The sequence below is a fragment of the Tenrec ecaudatus genome, chromosome 17 (genome assembly GCF_050624435.1).
Source record: "Tenrec ecaudatus isolate mTenEca1 chromosome 17, mTenEca1.hap1, whole genome shotgun sequence".
NCBI classification, from domain to species: domain Eukaryota; kingdom Metazoa; phylum Chordata; class Mammalia; order Afrosoricida; family Tenrecidae; genus Tenrec; species Tenrec ecaudatus.
In genome coordinates, this window is record NC_134546.1 from 2,688,558 (window position 1) to 2,711,971 (window position 23,414).

Sequence of the window (23,414 nt, forward strand, 5' to 3'; positions counted from 1 at the left end):
TCACCTTGCATCCCTTAGACTTGTTGTCAAGAGAGACCAGTCCTGGGAGAAGGCCATCATGTCTGGGAAAGCAGAGGGAGGGCCCTTCAGGAGATGGATTGGCACCATGGCTGCAGCAATGGGTGTAAGAATAGGAACACTTGTGAGGTTGGTGCAAGACTGGGCCATGCTTTGTTCTGCTGCTGTGCATGGGGTCACGGTGAGTCGGAAACCACTGAATGGCAGCTCACAACAAGCGGGAAACCTGTGCTTTATAAGCATCACGTAGAAGTGTTGTTCTCACAGCTAACTACAAGTTCTTTGTATGTGTGTGTGCCTTCAATATTTAATTTTGTTTTATATATACAAACATACATACATATACATATACATATACATATACATATATATATATATATATATATATATATATATATATATATATATATGTTTGTTGTTGTTTTGAAAGAGGAGCCCAGGACATCCACCTTCCATCATTCTTAGTTATTTAATCTTAGTGATCTCATGCTGATGTGATAGGAATAGCACATATGGATGGTCTTAGCAAGCAGGACTGTATTTTCCCACCCCTCAGGAAGCTACAGGGAGAATTCAGGGTGCAAACCCTAGCACAGTGGTTCTTAACCTGTGCGTCCTGACCCCTTTGAGGGTCGAATGACCCTTTCACAGGGGTTGCCTAAGACCTCTATCTATCCTCAGGCGGGTCTGCCCACAGGCAGATATGCCCACAGGCAGATACATCCACATTCCAGTACCTGGTGTGAAGATTGTTGCCCATGCTACACCATGCCTCAAGACAAAATTTCATTTATTTGTCATTAGAAATAAATACTTCACAATACATAATTACACATTGTTTTGTGAATAATCACTGTGCTTTAATTATGTTCAATTTTAACAATGAAAATATATCCTACATATCAGATATTTACATGACAATTCATAATAGTAGCCAAATGACGGTTTTGAAGTAGCAAGGAAAATAATGTTATGGTTGGGGTCACCACCACACGAAGACCTGTTTGAAAGGGTCGTGGCGGGAGGAGGGTGGAGAACCACTGCTCTAGGGCAGGGCTCTGTCTGTCCGTTAGCTCTAAGCAGTCTCTTCTCCTGTTTCCCAGTTCCTTGCCGGTATCCCAGGGGCTTCCCATGTCTTCTTCCTCTCTGTTTTCCTGGTTTGTTTCATCTCCTTTATATCTCAAAAGAGACGGACCCAAAATACACCCTATACTAAACCTGATTCTTTAACATAACAAAGGTAACCCATTGCCAAACAGGATTGTGAGCACAGGCTAGGTATTCGGATTTAAAGCACATATTTTGATGACACATATTTTAGGGGGACATAATTTAAACCGTGACAATATAGTGGAAAACAAAAAAAATTTGTAGACCAAAAAAAATTGATTTTCAATTTTTGTTTTGAGCTTTCCAGTGACTGCCATTAGAGGTCTTTTTCTGTTAATCTCTCATTTTATTTTATTTTAAAAAATCTTTTCCTTGATCAGTATTTGTAATATCATCATGGATATTTCTAGAAGACTTATATATCATTTTCTCCCTTGGAAGGACCACAGAGATCCTTATGTTATGTATGTACTTGGAATAACATCTAATGTTGAATGTGTGTTTAATGTTTTCATAAGATGAGCAATTATAGTTCATAGACTCACTTAAATTTGAGAAAAGAAGCGCGGCCACCCCAGGTATTATCTTGGCCACCGAGGGCTGTTCTGACAGCTGTCACAGGAATGGGTGGCTTTCACAAGCAGAAACATATTTTCCCAGAGTTTAGGAGGGTGAAAGGCCAAGTTCAGGATGCTGCTCTTGGAGGAAGGCTTTCTTCCTCTGATTTGAAAGCGAGGGCTTGCTCTTCTTTCACCCGAAGGGAAAGTCCCTCCTGCTCCTTTCCAGCTTCTGTCCCTGACTCCTTGGTCATTTCATGTGACAAGCCCTCAATTGTCCTCCGTCTCTGATGCTTCTCTGTGCCTGAGCAGGTCTTTGTGTATCACACGGGTGATTGGCTTTCGACATATTCCACAATGGCTTGGCATTGACGCAAAATGAAAACCTGCCCTCAAGCGATAATATAACCACAGACATAGGGGTTAGAATTTACAACACATATTTAGAGAGGGCACAATTGAATCCATAACAAGTAGAAATTAGTAAATTTATAAAAAATGCCAAGAATATTTTGGACCTACCTGGAAATTACCCAGGCCCATAGACTTGGCCGTGAAATACTCTGCTGGGAGAAAAAGCAAAGGGTGGCCACCCCAAGACGATGGAAATGGCAGTCACTGGGCTTGCGTGGGGCACCTGGGACCCAGAACCTCCACATACTCAGAACCTCAATGCTTCCCTTGCATTAATAGGACAGATTTTAATCTGATAGCCAAGGATCTGCACTTGTAAGAAACGATACAGGAAATTTCCCCTAGCACCAATCCCCATGCTCAACAAATTAAGAAACCAAACTGTACAAAGGTGCAACCTATGGCTTGCAGCTCACAGTGGAACGTACTCGCCTGAACTCCTTGCATCAACAGTTAAAAAAGCATGATCCTGCCTCTTCATTTACATGTATACCCCATTGAGAACTCCTGAGCAAAGGGAAACCATCATGTCCTAGAGAGCCTTATACATGCCTTAGCAAAGAAATGCCAATTACTTATATTCAGGAGAGAGCCAAGCATCAATCGAGCAGTCATGGGGAAATAACCGCTAAGAGATCATTGGTTTGCCCATCCTGTCTTCCTGCATATGGCCCTCCACCCAATGCTTTGGAGTCCATTTTGGGTCCTAGGGACCCTACAGGTCAGAGGAGAACTGTGTCCTTGGATTTCTGAGGCTGTGACTCTTTGTGGGGGCAGACAGCTTCATCCTTCTCCCGAGAGGGGATGGCGTGAACCACTCACTCAGAGTTCGCAGCTCAGTGAGTAACCGACAACCCCACCAGGACAGCAGCATAAGGGCCCCAGGCAGATGAACTCAGTTGTTCATTGTAGCTCAAATGCTGCCACCTTCTGCTTTTCAGTGTTTTGATTTGGGGGTTCAGTGGCTGCCCTCAGAGGTCGTTTTCTGCTAATCTCTCACGGAGGAGCCACTACTTGTCTGTGAACGGTTGCAGTGCCTGGGAGACAAGTGCAGCTCGGATCGTCTGCCTTCCCTTCCTCCCAGGACTCCCTTCCTTTTCTGAAAACAGCAAAGCAGAACCAAAACACCCTTATAAGAATTATCAAGAGTTGTAGTGGAAAAATACCTATGGAATGTAGTTTCTATCATACCCTTTTAAGTGCCTCAGTGATTCTTAATTCTTGACCTGGGTCCATGGGTCAGTGGAGCCCTGGTATTATAATGGTTAGCACTGGGCTGGGATCTGCATGGTCCACAGTTCAAAACCACCAGTAGCTCTGCGGAAGAAAGATGGGGCTTTCTGCTTCCGTCAACACTTACAACCCCGGGAACGCAGCGGGGGTCACTGTGAGTCAGGGGTGACTCACTGGCAGTGAGACTGGCGTTAGTCTTTAGAGTCAGGATGGACTTGATGGTGGTGCGTGTGCATTTCTTTTTTATTTACGTTGTACAATCATATCCATGTAAAGGAACGATGCATGATCATTTTGAATACTTTCACAACTTTTAAAGAATGATGACAATTTGATGGTGTCCAGATTATTGAAGTTTCATGATGTTTTCTGAGACTCCACTTTTGGGGGATTTAGTTTCCTATCACTCTGCTTGGTGAGCTGTGCATCCTTTCATTTAGCCAGCTGCTTCAGTGAGCCAGCCAGAGGAGTCCTGCTGCCTTTACACTGAGCAGCTAATCTTGAAAGTCAGCAATTGGAACCCATCTTGAGAGAAAAATAAGGCGATTGGCTCCCAGAAAAATTGAATCTCCCGGAAACTCAAAGTGGACCATTCTACTCTGTTCTACAGGGTTGCTATGAGTTGGAATCAACTCAATGGCAGTGGGTTAGGGCTTCAGATAGCTAATGATAATGGATCTGGGAAGGAAGAGGTGTTATCTCAGAACTGTCTCCACCATTTGTGCACCTAAATGAACCCATTGCTTATCACTCTTGGATGTTGAGTAATTATTGCAGGGAGTGAAAGGGGGTTGGATGGGATGAGACCCACTGTCTGTCAGCGAAGGGGCCAGTTCCATGTGCTTTCCTTTAGGAGAAAGTACACGGGAAACTCATCACTAGTCATTAAATAACGGGAACTCTAATATTACTAAGAACCTAGGCTTTCTCTATGTGAAGAAAATTCATGTTGGCTAGAGTGCCTAAAGTTGGTTATTTTGAAAATTATAAGCATCTTTTAAATATTAAAAAAGATGGCATCTCTTTTATTTTACCCAACATCCAATGGCAAAACGACAACAACAAAAACAACAACAAAATCAAGGCATCCTGTTATTCTTGTGAAAGGATGTTCAAAATGCACCCTTCTGTAAGGCAAATGACTAGAAATGTATAAATTTAAATAATTAACAACTGAAACAGCAGTAAGTTGAACGTGACCATAAAATAGCAAAAGATCGCTTTGCCAGCCGTCGTGTCTTGCCAGCTCTTTTGTAGCTCATACAATGAATTACAATAATTTCATACAGTGAGACCATAAATATTTTCTCTTTGAAGATGATCTTTTAAAATTGCATTGGATTCATTTGCCTCTCTTGTTTTTGATGTAGAAACCATTTATTTTAGCACACACTTAGAGAAAACATCTCCAATCTTTGTGCAAGGAGATCTGGATATTGTGCAATAGTAGGAAGACAAGTAAGAATAGGATGTATCTTTACGATGGACAAGGCTGCTTTTGTTTCCTCAGAGGGACAGTTTACTTGCAGTGTTAGAATGTAGGTGTTTTTAATGAATACTTACCATATAGTAAAAACTGTAGTCAGAGTCTTGAAGCTCAGCATCACTTGCTCTTAGCATTTCGAGTTGGCCAACTTGTTGTCTGAAATAATTTAGGGGTTGCTTCTGTACATATGAAATGATTGACCAGAATCCAGATCTCAATAAGAATCATGTAGACAAGCCACTTAGCATTCTATTTTATAAACTGAAGACTTTTTTGTGCTGCGGGAAATTAGAAAGCAAAATTCTTCAGGCAGCACAGCGACCCTCTGACGGTGATCTTGGACTGTGTTTCCGCTTGCTCACCATAACCTGGGCTCCTGAATGTGGAACTCTGAGGTGGTCCAGGAACAGCTCTTCTGTTCAGGCCACTGAGGGACTCTTGTTTGCGTCATGAAGCTGTCTTCAACCACCCTCATGATTGGTGATGCGCTAAGCCTTCATGAGGTATAAATACCATTCGGCTATAATTTACTTGAAGGTCAAAGATAATGGCTGGTCCAGTGCACTGAACAGTTTTTCATTTACCTGAACTTAAAAAAGTTGCTGACACAAATAGGAGATTCATAACATTGATTCTATAAACATAATTTTCCTTTTAAAGGGTTATACCTTATTAGTTTAGTCTTTTAGAAAGTATCTGCTCTGTTTATGTTGCTCCTCTTAGGAGATTAATAACAACATGTAGTATTTAGGATAGGACGTTTTTCATGACCTTCTGGGGGAGATTGACTGTACACTCTAACTCGCATCTGAAAGTAGGGCAATACCGTGTGTTCTCTCAGTAGTAGGTAAGTGACTGCCCTTTTGAGCAGGCTTCTACATACTCGTGGATGCTACTTTAGATTTGATGGGCTGGATTACAGCGGAGAGGCCCTGAGACTTATCGTGACTGCACTTGAAGGAAAAACGAAGGCAGGGCCTCCTGTGTTTACCTCAGTTGTTGAATCTGAAAAGTTTGGAGGGACATATTAGTCATGAAAGAAACAAAATGTTACAAGAGCATATCTTTCTCGTAAAAGTAACTAATGAAATAATTAATGATGCAATGTTCTCCACAATTAATGATCAACTTAAATGGAGCTCCGCAGGTGGGGTGGGAGGCGCATTTTCAGCCACCAACCGTAGCATGCATCGTTGGATATGATCTGTTTGCTGATGGGATAGAAGCGACATTGACGCTGGAGCTAATTGTTCTATGAGTGCTGCCTGTTCAAATTGAGGTGATTAAGATGAAACTATCATCATGGCAACCATGTACGTATGTCACTTTCCATCTTATGGACACCGTCGAGGATGGGTGACTCCCTGATTCTGTAGCTAACGGCTGCTGCCGCCACCGATTCAGTCGGGAGCCCAGTGCGCACCCACCACGAGTCACTGCTGCTGCTCTGGACGCCCCGCAAGCCATGGATGGAAAAGAAATGGTGTCTTCGTCGCCCAGCCTCCGAAAGTTAGAGCAGAGGGGAAATGGGACTAGTGTCACTGGCAAACACCTCTTGGGAAGAAGTGACGGAGGCTACGGCATGACATCCTCATGTTCTAGCTCTTCAAACTAACCTCGATAGTTGATAGTGGAAATTTTAGAACCTTTTGTCATTCCCCACCGATATCCCATTGTCTTACTTCTTGGGATATGCACTCTTAGGTAAAGATCTCCAGGACAGGTAAGGAAAGAAATAATATTCAATATTCAAATATTTTTCTTTCCGATTATTTTAAATAAAATTCTAGTTTGGTCATTGAAGAAGTTGAGAGTGCAGGATTTAAAATATTTTTTATTTGTTTCAGTTATGGGATGTCTCTATTTCTAATCAATGTAAAATTTAGATTTAAAAGAAAGTGTGATCAATCTGTCACAGTTCTCCATCGGATACTTACTTTTAGGCCATGCTCACTCTCCACCCACCAGCATTTTTTCAATGGCAGACATGTTGCTGAGAATTTGACCTCATATCCACTTGAGCATTCATGACTACATCTGCCCAACTTGTACAGAAGAGCACACAGTGCTTCCAATTTCAGTTTGAATGATTCCTGTTAAAATTTGAGGGTATACAGTTTTAAGTACTTGGAGTATTTAAGGTAATTATTTCTCACAGGTAAAACTTACAAATAAAGTTTACTTCAACAGCTTCGATTTTTCCCCTGCAGTTTTAATTCTATCAGCCTAGCTCTTTGGGGTAACCCAAGATGGCAGTTATACCGTTGCCAACATTTGTTAAGTCGTCCGGTATCATCCCTATTGCACACAGCCTGCGATAGTTCTGTTCTGTTCCGTAACTCCAGGTGCATGTGACAGCTTGCCACCATGGTCATTGTGGTTCATTTCACTGAGCTGCTTGTTCTATCTGCTGTATTGAGCATCGGGAAACAGTATTTTTCTGAGTGATTGTACCATGTTGTTCCAAATATAAGGCCCCACAGACTAGAAGGCAACCTCCAACTAAAAACTGCTCAAATATGGAGAGAGGCTGGGGGCCCCGAGCCCGGCGGGTCTTGCAGTGGTGGCAAGGGTGCCGAGGAATAGGACGATGCCTGCCCACGCTCCCGGTGAGTGACGAGGGGTCAGCTGGCTGCACTTGCTTGTGCACCAGGTGGCTTCTGCTGCTAGAAGAACAGACCTGGGGGGTGGAGCACACATCCGTGGACACAGCAGAGGTTCCTTGTGTGGCCCTGACTGGGGAGGGAGAGTGAGAGAAGGCTTTAACCCGCTAAGCAGTATTCTTTTCCCAGAACTGGAGGTGAAAGTGGACTCGTGTCTGGAAAGAACACCTGGCTGTGGGCCAGCCTGAAAACGCTCACTTGCCTGTTCGAATGGACTACGGCCTCCAAGGCAGGCCATGCACTGTGTGGTCATTCATGGCTTGACGGCAAGCAGCTCTGGATTTGGGAATTGCATCTCCGATTTTACTAAGATTTTTCTTTTAAAATAATCTCTGTCTCCTGAGCCAGCCAAATACAATTTCAATAAACAGTCTTAATCTTATTGAAGAAAATATCAAAAGGCTCTTTCATATTATTTGTTGTACTGACATTTCACTCAATAGTGCATTTGTCGAAAGAGTTCTGACAAAGTATCTTAGTCAATATGTATACACATATTGAACCTAGGTAATTTTCTAAAGATTGGCATGGTCCTGGTAAGCACATACATTTACTAACCTCATATTTTTCTGATAACTAAATGAGATATAGTACAAAAAGGTACCTGATTCTTGGGTTATAATATAAACAAGTATTTAGTGTCCATTGGTATATTGGTGTACAATTTCATCAGGCCTTCGGTTTAACTATGTGGCTTCACAAAATCACATAAACTATGAACCCTAATTTTTTTCTTTACCTGGTTGATGACTAGTGTATCCCTCAAACTTGATTTGAAATATCACCCCAATTCCTGACTGGTTAGTTTTCCCCAGTGTCAACTTCAGGAAAAAATCTTGCTACAGTTGGTTTTCGTTTTGTTTTGTAAGGAGTCTCCTCCAATAAGAGAATGTTGGTTGGGCTTCTCCTTAAATGAAAACAATGCTAAATTGTCCAAAGGGTTTGGTTGAAGCAAACACTTTTTTTCATTGATTTTAACAATTCTCTTAAACTTAAAATAGAGGCCTTTCTCCCACAGAAGTGTGTTAATACTGAGATATCGGCTATGTGACACAGTAGCCCTGGGCAGGAAAGAGTTTTGGGAGGAACATCTAGAGGAGGGTGGCCCCACGTGGAATGGACTGTTGGCTGCTCCCCTGGATCGACAGTGATCAGATCCCTAGTGAGAGGCAGAGGTGTGCCACCTTGGGAGCCATCAAGATCGTTCATCAGAGGTGGCTCGTAGGATGAGGCAAGAGGAGAAGGCCAGGGTCCTTCAGGGGGAAGAGCTGCCTTAATGAAGCCTCTGATATGGAACCATTCCATCTCCACAGAGCAAAAGGGTGCCAACATGTTGGTGGGCATAGGGGGTTGCCCTGCCTGACCATTCTTGAATATAGATTTCCTGCTATGGCTTATATCAGGTTACTTGATTTGAACTGAGCTAAAAATGCAGAAACACAAATTTCACAAAATGATTTCATTTCCCAGAGCAGGGTGAAGCTAGAACAGTTGGCAGTCCTGTGTCGCCTTCTACTTCTGATTTAATTGTCAGTAGTAATGGAGGAGGGCATCTGAGAGGCCAATAAAATGCTTTGCCCCACTCCTTTCTCTCCCTGTTGGCTAGTGGGGAGGGGGGCAGGATCTGATTCCACTGCACAGCCCACTGGGCAAGGGAAAGAGTAAGTAAGACCTTGTTAGCCCGTGAGGTGACAAGGGGAACCCCTGAGAACATAGGACAAATGAGAGTGACTAGAGATAGGGGGTGGGTATCTCAATATTCCCTGACGATGGATAGCTAATAATCTTTGCAAAAATAAATGGGGATTAGCAGTTTCTCTCTTCCTACCATGATTGGTGTACTGCCCACTCTTATGAGGGTAGCTGTCCACAGCTCGGCCTCCTTTCCCGAACAGAGAGTTCTCTTGCAGACACAGGAAGAATGAGTATCTGCTTCCTGCCTTTAGGAAGGTACACCCAAGGGGCCTTCAAGTGATCCCTTCTCAGGAGATTAGAGTCAAAGTATCCACTTAAATGGAGCGGTGCTCAGACGTTAGAAACAAGCTCAGAAAGCCCGGAAGCTGTAGATTCGTGGATGCACAGGAATCTGAACATTTCCCAGGCTCCCATGGATGTAATGGTCGCCCTCAAAAACAGCTTGGGCAAATTCACTTAGGACCTCCTTTCCCAGAGGAGGAGAGGCAGCAGGCTCCGTTTCTTCGCCGAGTGTTGCCCTTTTCCCAAGCAGTGCCTGGGCAAAGTACAGATGCTGGGGGGCCATTCTCACTGTCCGGAGGGTGGCTGGGGTCCCTCACAGGTCTATTTAATCATGCCCCGACTCTATTCGATCACTTATGCAGTTGTCAAGTCACAGAACTACAAGTCTATAATTTCTGACACCCCCCCCCAATTATTAAAGGACAAGAAAATGAGAAGAGCCTTCTTTTTGGAAAAAAATGTTGTGTTTTGTTAAATATCTTCGAAAAATATGCCAACAGAGCCCATCATATGTCTTTCCCTCCTGGCGGGGTTTGGTAAGAGACAGCCTATTGAACATGAGGATATGATGAATCTGCATTCTCTAAGACTTACGGAATATGGCATTTGGCTTGCTGAGTGAGCATATTTAACTTCGCTGTAGAGAAACTCTTGGATATCCTTAAGTGTTTTTTTAAAAACCCGTGAAATGTTGTTAATGGGCATTCCTTGAGGGATATTGCTGACCTCAGTAATTGAAGGGTGACACGTGGGCATACAGAGAGATGACTCTTGGTTAAGTGTTCTTGCTGGTCATGCAAGCTACAGGTGTATTCACATGTACTAGCGAGCAGTGGAACCTTAGACCAGGCCATCTTAGCCAAAGGAAAAACACCAACAAAATGGTGAATGCTTATTTGGCAGTGAAGTTAAATATTGAATGACATCGATGCAGTTATGAACGACTTTTGTTTTAATAACAAAGTTGTTGATTTTCTACTAAGGGTTCTTTCAGGTTGTCCTCAGGGGCTGATGGGAGTAACAGCTCAGCCCACTCTCCAGCTAGCTTCAGTGGACATGCCACACCTTCTCAGCAGCCCGAACCCGTGGTACATTCTCTGAAGGTAACCGAATGTGTGCAGCCATTCATGGGACTGCAGTTGTGTTGTGGCTTGTTCGCTGTAATTTGGTAATCCTCGTAGTCTTGTTTTAATCATAGATACTTTTCTTTCTGTTGTTTTTTTGGTTTGACCCTTCATGGTGCAATTTTAAAAATCTTATTTTGTAAAGTATGATTTTCATTGTTTTTAAAGCAGATTTGGGCTTTGCATATGTATGGTTGGATCTTTGATTTTTACCATTCTCTTTGTAGCACTGTGATTCATGTCTGTCTGTACTGCGGTTGAAGTGTGGTGTGCATGTTTAGCCACATGTGTCAGATATGGTTGTAGGCATTCTGTGTGCAATGCTTGCAGCATGGGCGTCTCCAAATGCAGGGAAATTGGTAGTTGGCCACAAGAGGAAGGGCATCTTATTTTTCTTTATTTTTGCAATTACAATGCTTTGCACAACCTACTGAAAGAAAATATTGAAATAAACAAAAACCTATTTTCCCCCCTCTAAATCGAAATCAGATGTTGAAACTCGAGTAAAAGCTCATTAATAGAATATTAGAAAGGCAACAGATGGTTTTATACATAAGATAACTTATTTTGTACCTTTACTTCAGATACTGCAGTGACTTGAACAAAGGTTTGACTAATAAAACTCTCCATTTGCCTATGTTATTTGCCAAGAAAAGTTTTCTAAGCAAGCAACTCAAGGGTGGGCAACCTTTCTCTGCCCAGGGCCACTTGGAAATTTATAACATAATTTGCGGGCTGTATAAAAGGATCAACTTAAAAAATAGCCTGCTATATTTGGCCAAACATTGCATTAACTCACCCTGAGAGTGAAGGTTGGGCCTACTTCTTTTAGGTGAGGCTCTGCATGTTCACCCATGTGGATGATTTCTTGGGTCTTCTATGGCCTGCAGACTGGAGGTTCCTCACCCCTGAATAAGTAGTAAGCCACATAGATTAAAATTAATACTAATTAAACAGTAAAGTTATTTACCTAAGGGGAGAAAAACTAGCAATAAAAATCTTCTTTAAAATTCTGACAGATCCTTGAAAACATATCAGTCCCCAAATATAAAGTACTACCTTTGATTCTACCTATAATTCCTGACTTGGGGCCTGGATCAGACCCCTTGGAGTCATCAGGTGGATGAAGTGCCCAGCCCTACTTTTGCCACATGGGTACTGAAACTTTTAATGTTGTGTCAGTTTCAGGCAGATACCATACCTGAATGCAGAGACACCCTCTCTGGTGCACACATCAGTGTTTAAGGGGGCGAGCCTTTGAAAGGTTTATTTGATGTGGAGATGATTTGGTGTTAGCATGAGACTGAGCTCCCTGATTACGGTTTCCTTTAGTTTATATCAAAATAAGGTTGCTTCCCCAAAATGCATACTGATTGCTGCTGATGAAGGAATCAGAACTTGGGTGCTTGATGTCTTGGTTGAGATAGTCCACAAGGTGGACCCTGAGAGGAGTTTGCGAAGAAGCACATCGGTGACCGGTGGCCACTGGCCTCTGGACTGATGCCCATTGTGCTTTCTGCCACGGCATTGAGATAAATCCCAGCAGAAACTAAGTGCTAGCTCTCAGGAACACATCACACACACACACACGTGCGCGCGCGCACACACACACACACACACACACACACACACTAAATCCCAGCAGAAACCAAGTGCTAGCTCTCAGGAACACACACACACACACACACACACACACACACACGCACATATACCACCTTTTAAAATGGAACCTGCACCGGGGATCCACTTCACCCTTGAAGTGTGATGAGTTTGCATAGGTTCCAGAAGCAACACACAGGCTGGCTTTTCAAAGGGTGTGGAAGACTTCTCAGCCGGTCGCCTCATTAAACAGCAGGTGCGGTTTGCATCACATCAGCATAGTGACTGCATTGCAGTTTCTCTCAAATGTCTCAATTAAGCTTTTTGGATGGCCTCTGTGGAAGGAAAAGACAAGAAAGAACACCTCAATTTTCTCTTAATTTGCTCCCTAATTTTCATATAAATTTTCACCTCGTGAGCGGGAGGTAGTGTGTTCTCGGAGCCCGTGGCTGGCAGAGGGGAGCTGCTGTGGGAAGTGTCTTCAATGGACGCTCTCCCCCCCCACCCCCCCGCGGTGCAGCTCAACAGGGGCTGCCCTGAAACAGACACAGGCACTGCCATAGTCCCTGGGATGCAGCTTGAGGAGAGCTCCGTGTGAAACCCACGTGGGCTGCTCTGTGCCTTCTGTGGTTTCACAGCCCCTGATCGAGAGCTGACATTGGAGCACGGGGCTTTTCTTTGCTGAAAGGAACAACCGGGACCATGGCTGCTTCTCAGCCTCTGGTAGTTTTCAGAGGAGACTCTAGACTGTGGGGGCAGGCGTTGTAAATCAGTATGCAAAATTAGCCCACTGGTAAGAGTACCCAATTCCTCTTGCTTTAAAATTCATGATCAGTATTAATTGGTGCTTCATCTCATTTAGTAGAAATTAACTGATTTGACATACACTTATGGAGGTGCATTATAAATCAAATTTGTAGGCAAATGAGCTTGTTGGAGAGCTCTTTAAGGACCCCATGAATATTCACTGAGCACAGCCAATGACTTCCTCTAAGTCTGTAAAGTTGTCAAAATCTCAATTTGGAGGTGAGGTTTTCATTTACTGCTAACCATATTCCACTTTAAAGAAGTGGTATCCATACAACAACAAAGACTAGGAATTTAGAATTAGCAGGAGAGTTTTGTATGAATTATCTTTTTTTTCATAACAGATTTCATGTTCAGTCAATGCCAATGTCATCGTAGGTAGTGGCTCTGAACATGAAAAGAAGGTCTCACATCAAGTTCAAGTCATGAATCTCGGCTCACCCATTCTCAGGTGAAACAGTTGGGTGTGGCTATCAGGGGTGGCCATAGCATCAACAAAGCCAAGTAGATTAGCAGAGTGACAGTGAAGTGTGGGTTCCCTGGGAGTGTTTAGGAAAAGGGCTTATATCGTCTCGGTGACATTAATGGGCTCATTTATAAACTGATGGCGAAGACCAAGGTAGTTAACACTAATCAAAGGCAGAGTCTTGTCCCCATAGAAAGTTACAACATGAGAACTTTGTAGATGGTGTTAACAGAAAATTATCTTCAATCTATGTAAGGATCGTCCAGAAAAGTGGAAACATTGGCTTCTAAAAGCATCTCATTCACAAGTACTTTTTTTTGCTCCCATGAAAAATATTTCAGAATTGCTCAAATATTTTCACTAAAATGAGTTTCGTGTTTCTCTATTAAGAGCTATCTCTAAAGTTCTTTCTTAAGCCTGGGAACATGTCCAGGCTAGAACTGTTAGTTCAGTATTGTAAATGTTAACAAGAATGCACATGTGCGCATTCCTTGGTTCTGACGGATTTCACTTGACCCTGTCATCTGTTTGAGTCATCTTTCATGAGGGCCGTGACTACACATCGTGTGGACTGTTCAGCATGAACATAATTCCGTTGCTCAACATTCCAAGAGGGCAAAAGTTATGAGCTGTCTCTAAATGGTTGATGCTATGAAGTGATCTTAATGACCAATTAACTAAATGTACCTCGTTATTTTAGACATTGGTGTCTTCACTTGACTACTAGAGATAAAGTAGATTGCTCAGAGATCCGTCAATGAATGGCCATTTGACAATCAACTAGGATTGACCCCACGTGGGTTTCAGAGCAGTCAACGCTCAAAGCGACTTTGCTGTGAACTGATCCACTCTGATGTGCAGACATGGGGAAAACTGTCGGGTTTACAAATGGAGCTCCTTCATGGTTTTATTCACAACTAACATATTTTTTTCCCATGTGAAATTTGCTTTTCTTTTTCAACAAATCCAGGTCTTGGATGTTCAGGAAACTATAGATCGTCAGCAGGGTAAAGAGTATGAACATGACCTTAGTGAGACAGAAAAAGCTATAGTCAGAGAAGTGTGCAATGTAAGTGTACCTTGCTTTACTGTGCATTCTGTGTTGCAGCCTCACCATCACCAGGTCACTGCATTCTGAATGCCTCCTTCTTAAAGTGCTGGCCAAATGCCTTCACGTTTTTATAGGAACATAACACCATTCACCGTTGCTTTTCTCTTCAGTACATTTAACTGCATTTTTATTAGCACAATTGCATCTTATGAAATGTTCAGGCCATAGATGATCATCTAGATTGTATTCCAGAATGATCTATGTAAGTTTCTAACTATCAAACATAGCATCTGAAATGTCATGGCATTAAAGATGATAAATGGACTTTTATTTTATATTTTAAAAGAGTTCCTTAGAAATGATTGTTTAAAAACTTATGGTATAGCAAAAAACACCCTTTTCTAGATTTTGTTGTAAGTATAATTAAAAAAGATATACCACTACAATAGATGATATCTCCTTAGTCCCTCATGCATGCTCTATGTAATTCATATCGTGCCAAATAGTCTTTAACTTTTGGGGGTAGACACAAAGCTTAAAAAATTTAAGGTGAGATATATATATATATATTAACCTAAGAGATAATTCATTCACTCATTGCCATCAAGTCAATTCTAACTCATGGCAAACCTACAGGACAAGATAGAACTGCCCCTGTGGGTCGCTGAGACCGTAACTCTTTATGGGAGTAAAAAGTCTCATCTTTCTTCAGTGGAGCAGCTGATAGTTTTGAACTGCCCACCTTGCAGTTGACAGCCCAACCCATAACCACTATGCCACTAGAGCTCCCCGGAAGAGATCATTAGACACAGAGAAATCTATCACCGAAGGCAGAGGAGAACACAGCAAAAACCAACCTTATTTTTATGATTCATATCTTTGCAATCATTAATGTGATTTGGATTTTATTATTAATCCCTGACTAAATTTTAATTATTTGAGTAATATACATGAAATGCATCATTTAATCAAGAATAATACGATTTGTGAAGCTTATTAAAGAGCTAAATGGGATATTGTAGAGGAAACCATTTGTTCAGTGCAAGAAATCACAGCAGATGATACTAGGCGCTGGTTTTACTTGGCTTTATATTGTACTTTTATCCTCATGATTGTCCTCCCTTAGGATTTCAAAATCACTCAGAAGTACCCTTCAGGTTTAATTGTATTCAGACCAAGTATTCTCGGACACTTACTTAAGGAGGGTAGGTCAAGGAGTGTTGCTCCTATGACTCCGGTTGCTGCCCCCACAGGGTTATTCCCAGCAGCCTGTTCGATCCCTGTGATCAGTAATACACTTACTTGTCTCAGTCCCCTTCAGGTGCTTTATATATAAAAAAAATCCAGTCAGAGCAGTGGCTTCTGAGGGGTATGCGCTGGGTGAGCTGAATTGGAGGCAGAGAGGGCCGTTCAGAAAGTGATGGCGACTGTCCTTTGAGAATTCTCAAGGGGTCCTCCTGATTGATCTTCTCGAAGGACAACGATGACCACGGGGCTTCTTATGGCCCTTTAAGAACGTGGAAAACTATTGGGGAGGAAAGCTGCCAGGGCGACTTCAGGGGACTCTTGCTTTCAGTCGCGGCAATGCGCCTGCCCACTCCGATCCTGCTAGAATTATAGTGGGAAATGTTTCCACATTGACCCCACAGCCCTGTCGTATCCCTTCCCTTCCCTTCCCTTCCCTTCCCGCTATGTTGTTTCCCCAAACTCGAAGGACAGCTTAAAGGCATCAGGTGAGGGCCCCTCGAGGATACCCCAACTGCCTCTGAACTTGGGTCAAGGGAAGAGCACAGAAATCCCAGGGTTCCTAAAAGTACAGCTCCTCCTGCCACCAGTCAGTCCTGACTCAGCCACCCTAGGGGCGGAGAACAACTGTCGCCATGTTTCTCCTGAACTGAGAATCTTCACGGGAGCAGAAAGCCTCGCCTTGCTTCCTTAGAAGCAGCTGGTGAGTTCAGACTGCCCACCCTGTGGTTAGCAGTTCGATGTCTAACCTACTGAGACTCCAGGTGCCTTAAGGAAGGGTTAGAGAGATGTGAACATCATCTGCAGAAGTGTATAGGCCTGGACGTGATCGCTTTGCATTTTCAGATGTTAGTGTAATTAATGTCACTGTGATTTTGTAGCAAGACATTTTAACGTGCCCCCAGGCATGCCTCCTCCAGATCTCCTCGGAGTCTATCAGCTGTTGTCTGATAAGCTCCATCAGTGCGAGGATAGGGTGTTAGTCCTGTTACCTTCTGTGTTGTTGGTGCGTCCCTATTGTTTCCTTACAACCCTTTCCGAGTTGTTTGTTTTACTCACCTACATATCGGATTATGTTTTCCAAACATAATCAGTTCTCAAAAACACCAACTTCCAAATAAATCTAGCTTTCCAACCATCCTCCAGGCTTTCAGTTTGCAGGTCTCCCTTAGGTGTATTGTGAAAATGGAGTCACCAGTAATCTGCCGCTTCTTCTCTGCTGACTCTGGGATGGGAAATCAATGTCAGATCACAGGAGCTAGAGGCCTCAAAGATCCACCACGTTCACTCCCCACGTGTGCTCACAGTAGTGTGTGCCTCTCCTTCGTAACTCAGAGGTGTGAGCCTACCCGAGACCATAAACCCCCAATAGACACACGCTCTGTGGAAGAGCCAAAGGTTCAGAGAGACAGGCCATTTGCTCAAAGAACTCCGCAACGAAAAGCTAAGTCGGAGTGCAGCTCGCGCTCCTGTTTTGGACTACCTCTTTCTCCTTCCCCCAATCAGGTAACTATGTGGATTTCCATCTGGCTTGCTGAGAAAGCACAAAAGCCTGTGCTTTACAGAGGGGTCCATTTCCACTGCATCAGAATTGTCTCTCTTCCTCACCCTTTTGTTCAGAGGAAATATTTCTAGAGGTCAGGCAGTTGATTTATTAGTCCCAGAGGAGACCCAGGGCTTGTTGGGTCTTGGTAACCTTCCTGCTCCCCCCTTTGCTGGCCTGGATTTTGGGTGCTTTTGTGGTTGCGGTCTTCCCACTGGGCAATGTTTTCAGAAAGTGAGGGGCTTCTGCTGATGTTTGCCTGTGAAAGTTCTCTCAGGCCGCCTTCTCCAGCTGTTCGCTCTCATCTTTCATCCTCAAACTTTGAGGAGGAAAATTGCCAAATCACCCAAATCCCATTCTTTGTTCTTTTGGAACCCGTTGGAAATGGTTTTAGAAGTCAAGAGCAAGAAGTATTGGTTTGCAATAAAATTGATGTCAAAGATATAAGCTATAGGAACACTGGAAACTGCTACTACTGGACTATGGAAAATTACAGACTTCAATGTAGTTTTTCAAATAGCTATTTTTTAATGAAATTAGCTAAGATGATGAAGCCTCCGCTCCCGTTTAGAGGAGCACCATGATTGCATCGTGATTACATGGAAGACGTAGCCCGCCTCCTGGCGCGAGAGTGGTTGCAGACAGGGTAGATGTTAGGATAACAGAAGTTTTGCTGTGAGTTCCGGTGTTTCCTCCGGAGGTTGGCTGTTGACATTTGGGATGAAGGGACTACTGTCCACAGCTCCATCCCGTGACGAGCGAGCGAGCACGAGTCCCATTGATTCTCCCCGCCGGCGGTGCGGCAGTAGTGTATGCACTGCCTGTGGGAGATAATAGCCCTGTGCGTGGTTGGCTTGTAGCACTGGTTTGACTTGGCTTTGGCGGTCGGGCTCTCACCGATTCTCCGAGGACATCGGAAACCTTTGACTGACCAATCCGGCGTATTGAGACGACACCCTACTGTGCTTCCATCAGGTGGTTGACAGGGCACAGTGCCACCTTGGTCTCATGTGCTTATTCCAGAGTTTGGTTCATTCTTTAAACTTTCTTTTCACTACAGAGTCAGAACTAGATCAAGGCCCATGTATGTAATATTTGGATACTTACCGACCATTGGGCCTTGGCGTTGTAAGCATCTCCTGCTGTGTGTCTGTGACCCAAGCAGGCCTCTGAGCCTGCCCTTTGCCAGCCCGCACTCCACGTGTGCTGGGTAGATACCCTCGTATGTCCTAGTCAAGGATGAGCGAGGGCAAGTGCTGAACATCCTAACGCAGCGTTTCTACCTCTTCGCATTGAGCTTACTAACAAATGAGGGCTTTCTGACCTCTTTGTGTGCACCTTGAGATGGTCATTGTCACATCCTTCTGTCCCAATATTTCCTATTTCTAAAGCCAACTCCTTTCAAGTGCACCAGAGCAACTCTACCCACAGCCCTGTCCCCAGGACTGTAGTTGCTAAGAATCCCACTTGCTTCAACACGCAGGTGGACGACAGTCCTGCATTCTTGCTATATCATGCTGATAGCATTGAGCATCCGAGGGCATCCGCTCTGCTTATAAACAAAATAAGCAGAGCCGGTCGATAATGAAGGAGCCAAGCAGTTTCACGTTCATGTTGGAGCACACATAATGCATACTTTTATGGATGGGATCACTCTGGACATAATTCTCAGAGTGAAACGCTGAAGGACGGTTGTGGATATTGATATTTGTATTTGCTCGAATGCATGTGTGTGTTCCAGCTCATGTTAGGACATTGGTATATCATGATTAGCATCAATGGTTTGGCTCTTATCCTTGTATTTATTTTACCTCTTACGGTTGCATCTCTACAATGACCCAGTGTTTAGCACACTGCTGTCACCTCTCTTCCAATGACGCCTTAATCTCTGCTTCTCTGTGTCCTACACTTGGATGCTTTCCGTCCAGGGAGTCTGAGAGAGCATGTGGCTTGGTGGCAAAGGTGTGGGAAGGCTGTCAGCCCTTCGCTCTGTGGGGAAAGCCAGGGTGTCCCTTTCTGAATTGCCTAATACCTGCCCAGGACTTTCCTTTAGCTTGGAAACAAAGAGCCTTCATTTCCTCACTCTCTCAAACACTGACAGATATCCTTTGCTGGAATGGAATATAAGATGTGGAATATAAGAACCAGGATGAACTAACTCAGGGGGTTCTGTTTTGTTTTTTTCTTTTTTAATCCTGGCTACACACTGGAATCCCCTTAGGAGAACTTCAAACATGCAGTTGACACGTCTCACCCGTACCAAAGACAGCAGAGTCCCGGAGCTTGGCATTTTGTATTGAAGCGCTTCCCAAGGATAAAGAGCATAGACAGACAGACAGACTTGAGGGCCCCCAGGATGGCTAGGAGAAGTTGACAAGTCACCCATTAACACTGAGCCTGGTTCTAATAAAGAATAGTCGCCCCATGTCCTGTGCGGCTCTTGTGACCCAGAGGCTTGCTTCACGTTGTCTTCTGTCTGTGTTTGCTGTCATCCGCGTGCCTCTTTGTCTCTTGTCTTCTCGGTCCTTCTAGAAAAACATACCACAAGCCTCCAGCACATCGCATGTCTCTTTGTGAAAGGACACAATCGGGGTACTTATTTTCATGCTTTTTTTTCCAGGTTGTGTGGAGGAAACTTGGAGATGCTGCAGGCTCGTGTCCTGGAATTAGGCACCATTTGTCAGGAAACCAGTACAAAGGGCCCACGTGAGGTGCGTTCTGGAAGCCTGAGCGCACCGCTGCCTGAGAGAGAGAGAAGACCGGGAAGGAGAAAGAGTGGGTTCTCACGAACCTGGACTCACAGAAGAACAAGGGGTGATTGTACGCAGCACCCACTCCCCTCTAACAGACCTTGTAGCAAACCGCGTCCATGCAGCTGCTTTTTTGAGTCTCTCATTTCCATAGCTTAGCTTGCCATCTGCTTAGCATCTCAGCTTAGGTTTGGGAGTCACCGTTTTCTCACCCAGGTGTTCATCAGGGCTAAGAAGATTCTGACTCCCCAGCTCCAAGGTGGTATTTGGGGATCCTGCCGGGTGGGAAGTTCAGTGGAAACTCGGAACTGGACAGATCCTCTCGCTATATATCATGGTGGGGGTTCTCTATCGTATGTATTGAGGATGACATGGAGAGACTTCTTCCGGTTTCCCAAGTTTCAGTTAGACACTATATTTTACACTTTCGTCATCAATATAGTATTTCCTGAGATATACTTAGTTTGATGCAGGATAAGAACGGGGTTCTGGGTTTTTGTGTTGTTTTGACGTTTGAGGTGCTAAAAATGCGACCTAGTGCCTCCTTACCAGCTCGAAGTACAGCAAGACCATGTGGAGTGCTAATGAGAGAGTGCCACCGATTTCAGTTGATCAAAGGAAATACGCCTTTTCTTTTCATTTTGATGACTATGATCATAAAGCTGTATCTCGAGGGCATAGCAACCTCCAGATTGATTCGATGTATCCATTGATGTTAATCTTAACAATTTCAACTGAAATATAAGCAACTGTAATTTTTCTAAATGTTTCCAGCTGTGAGATGTCGATTTCTACAATTAGTTTCTAGATATGCAATTATATCTATTTAATAAACTTTATGTCAACTTTAAAATATTGCACTGCATTTATGGGGGACAGCAGCTTTTTTTGCCTACTGCAGGTAGCTAACATTTGATGAACCTGATGCATGTCCTTCATTATTGAGGCTCCAAGCTCTTTTTCAGATCGCCTGAGGTTTGAAAAAAGAGGTGTGCTAGCTTTGCTTAGTTTATTTCTTATTTTTGGTATACATACATAGATATAATAATAGACTGTGTGTATTGGAAGTGCTATGATAGTTTGTGTTTATCCAAATGCAATGGTAGTTTCTTGTATGAATGTGCAAGAGGCCTGTGGCAGAATGCTGTTGAGTTTTTGCTGTAGTTGAAGACTGTGCAGTAGGAATGCAGCAATTCTCGGTTCTCCTGTTCCTTCTCAATTAATCAGATTCGAGTCATAGCATATAGTCTCTGTCGTTGTTGCTTTTCAAAATGGACTTATTACAAAGCATCTGAACTATCGTTGGTGAAGGAATGCTAAGGACTTTCCCTACACTTTAGTCACAGGCTACTGTGCTGAAAAGACCAGCCCTCTGTTCTCCGGAAATATTTATGAATTCATTTCCTATAGAATTATATATCTATCGTAATTGGGTTGCCATTTAAGTGAATCTTTCTCTTGAAATGTTACAGTTTTTTAAGTGTTATTACTCTGCACAAGAAAATCGCTTGCTATATTTACAGTCTCTTCCAGCAAAACTCCCTCCTTCCATTGTTGTATTCCTATGCTCTGAAGACATTTCAAAGGAGATGTGCTGCCCGCAGCAGAGCCTGCAGAAGCCAACCCAAGGGACACTGGTCTTTTGACAAAATACCTGTGTAAATTTTGATACTGTATTAAAACTATTTTTTTAAAGTTCTGCATAAAACTGAGTATCAAGTATATGTGTTCATCTTAGCGATGGTAATAAATTATTTAATCTCACGGCGCTTCTCTCTTCCCTTCCTCACAACGCGGTTCCTCAGTTGGGTAGCGCCCTAATCCACACCGGATACCACAGTGCTCCTGTGCGGTGGGGCCGTGACGGGCACACAGGCCATTTCAGGTTTGAAATGAAAAACAAAGGCATCTTTTTAGATGTGAAGCGGGTGGCACAATGGTTAAAACACTTGGCTTGGTTGCTAACTGAAAGGTCAGAGGTTCCAACCCACCAGTTGCTCTGAGAGAAAAAGACCTTTCCAAGAATCTTCCAAAGAAAGCACCTGGGAAAGTCTGTGGGATGGTTCTCCTTTGTCCTGTAAGATAAATGGGCCAAGGCCAAATTAACAGCACACAACAACACATCGCACAAAGTAGCTTAACATTTGGTTTAATATTAACAAATCTTTCAAGTGGGGTTTTCAGCTGTAGCATTCTCATTTGTTCTTTTAATTCACAGGAAAATGAAGCTAAACAAAGCTCACTCTCATTGAGCCTGTTCTGGCTCTGGGGCTGCCCTGCAGAAGACTCCTCATACTGGAAATTTTGACAGAGCAGGCAGCCTCATCCTGTCCCCACAAAGTGACTGGTGGGCTTGGACTGGCACGCTGCTGGTCCAGGTCTGCAGCCCAACTTGTGACCCGCCCTGCCATATTAGTGTAAGAACCATCGGGAGGGAAGCTAATCATGCTAAAGGAATGGCAAACCTGGCCTCCATATTCAGGAAGTTTTCACATTCTTGGGGAACGGGGGACTATCGACTCGAGGCTCAGACATAGACATTGATGGGAACCACGTGCATCAATGTGGCAACACCAAGTGAATACACACTTCTTAGAAAGCAGCGAGTGTAATGCGGCTTCCTGTCCCATAAACGACAGGGTAGACAGACAGCCCAGAGCCGGAAGCCTGCTGCTGCTCGGTACATTTATGGATCCCAAGGAGTGGCCTCATTCTCTCAGGTGACTTGCTCAAGAGTTTCTGATCACGTTTTACCTGAGACAAGGGTTAATTCACATATTTTAGCAGATTATTTTTAATAGCCTATGCTTTTTAAATGAATGCCTTTTGCCTTTTGAGCTCATGCTTAAGGTGTAGGGAAAACACAGCTCAGCTTCCATGGCATCCTGCAAAAGGCTCACTGTTTTGTCCATTGCTTAATCTGATGCACTCTTAGTGCATCAATGGCCACTAACTGAAAGCCAAAGTCACTGCCACCGAGGTCATTCTGACTCCACCCTTTAGGACAGAGGGGAAGTGTCCCTGTGGGTTTCTGATGCTCTAACTCCTTAGAAGGGCAGAAAGCCTTGACTTTCTTCCATGGAGCATCTGGCGGGCTTGATCCACCAACCTGGTGGCTGTAGGAAGACACATCACCCACTGTGCCTCCAGGCTCCTTTGAACAACAACCACCCCCATGTAAGGGAACGGCTGGCTGGTCCCTGACTTGAGTTTAATCTCAAGACATGCGTGGAGCAGTAGTATATGAACTGTCAACTGGGAATTCCCCTGACGTGGATCTGACTGCCTACCTCGTCCAATTTTATCACCCGAGGACACTGTCATCCTGCTAGTAACTTGCACTAAGACCTAGGGATTATGCTTGTGGTTCA

At 43.7% G+C, this 23,414-nt stretch overlaps 1 protein-coding gene across 7 annotated transcripts in view; it reads left to right on the plus strand.

The window, feature by feature from the left end:
• Positions 1-23,414, plus strand: part of CCDC85A (coiled-coil domain containing 85A) — a 268,506-nt gene that overhangs the window by 203,534 nt on the left and 41,558 nt on the right. For 3 of the 7 annotated variants that reach the window (XM_075535864.1, XM_075535866.1, XM_075535862.1), the window contains one exon: positions 19,914-21,807. The exons of 1 other annotated variant lie outside the window; for it this stretch is intronic. Coding sequence is in view for 5 of the 6 variants with exons in the window: in XM_075535862.1 (XP_075391977.1) it covers positions 19,914-20,003 (90 nt within the window). In the remaining variant the exon portion in view is untranslated. Of the gene's footprint in view, positions 1-7,292; positions 7,428-10,441; positions 10,562-19,913; positions 21,808-23,414 lie in introns of those variants that run through there. 3 more of the 7 variants (XM_075535860.1, XM_075535859.1, XM_075535861.1) reach the window with 2 other exon arrangements.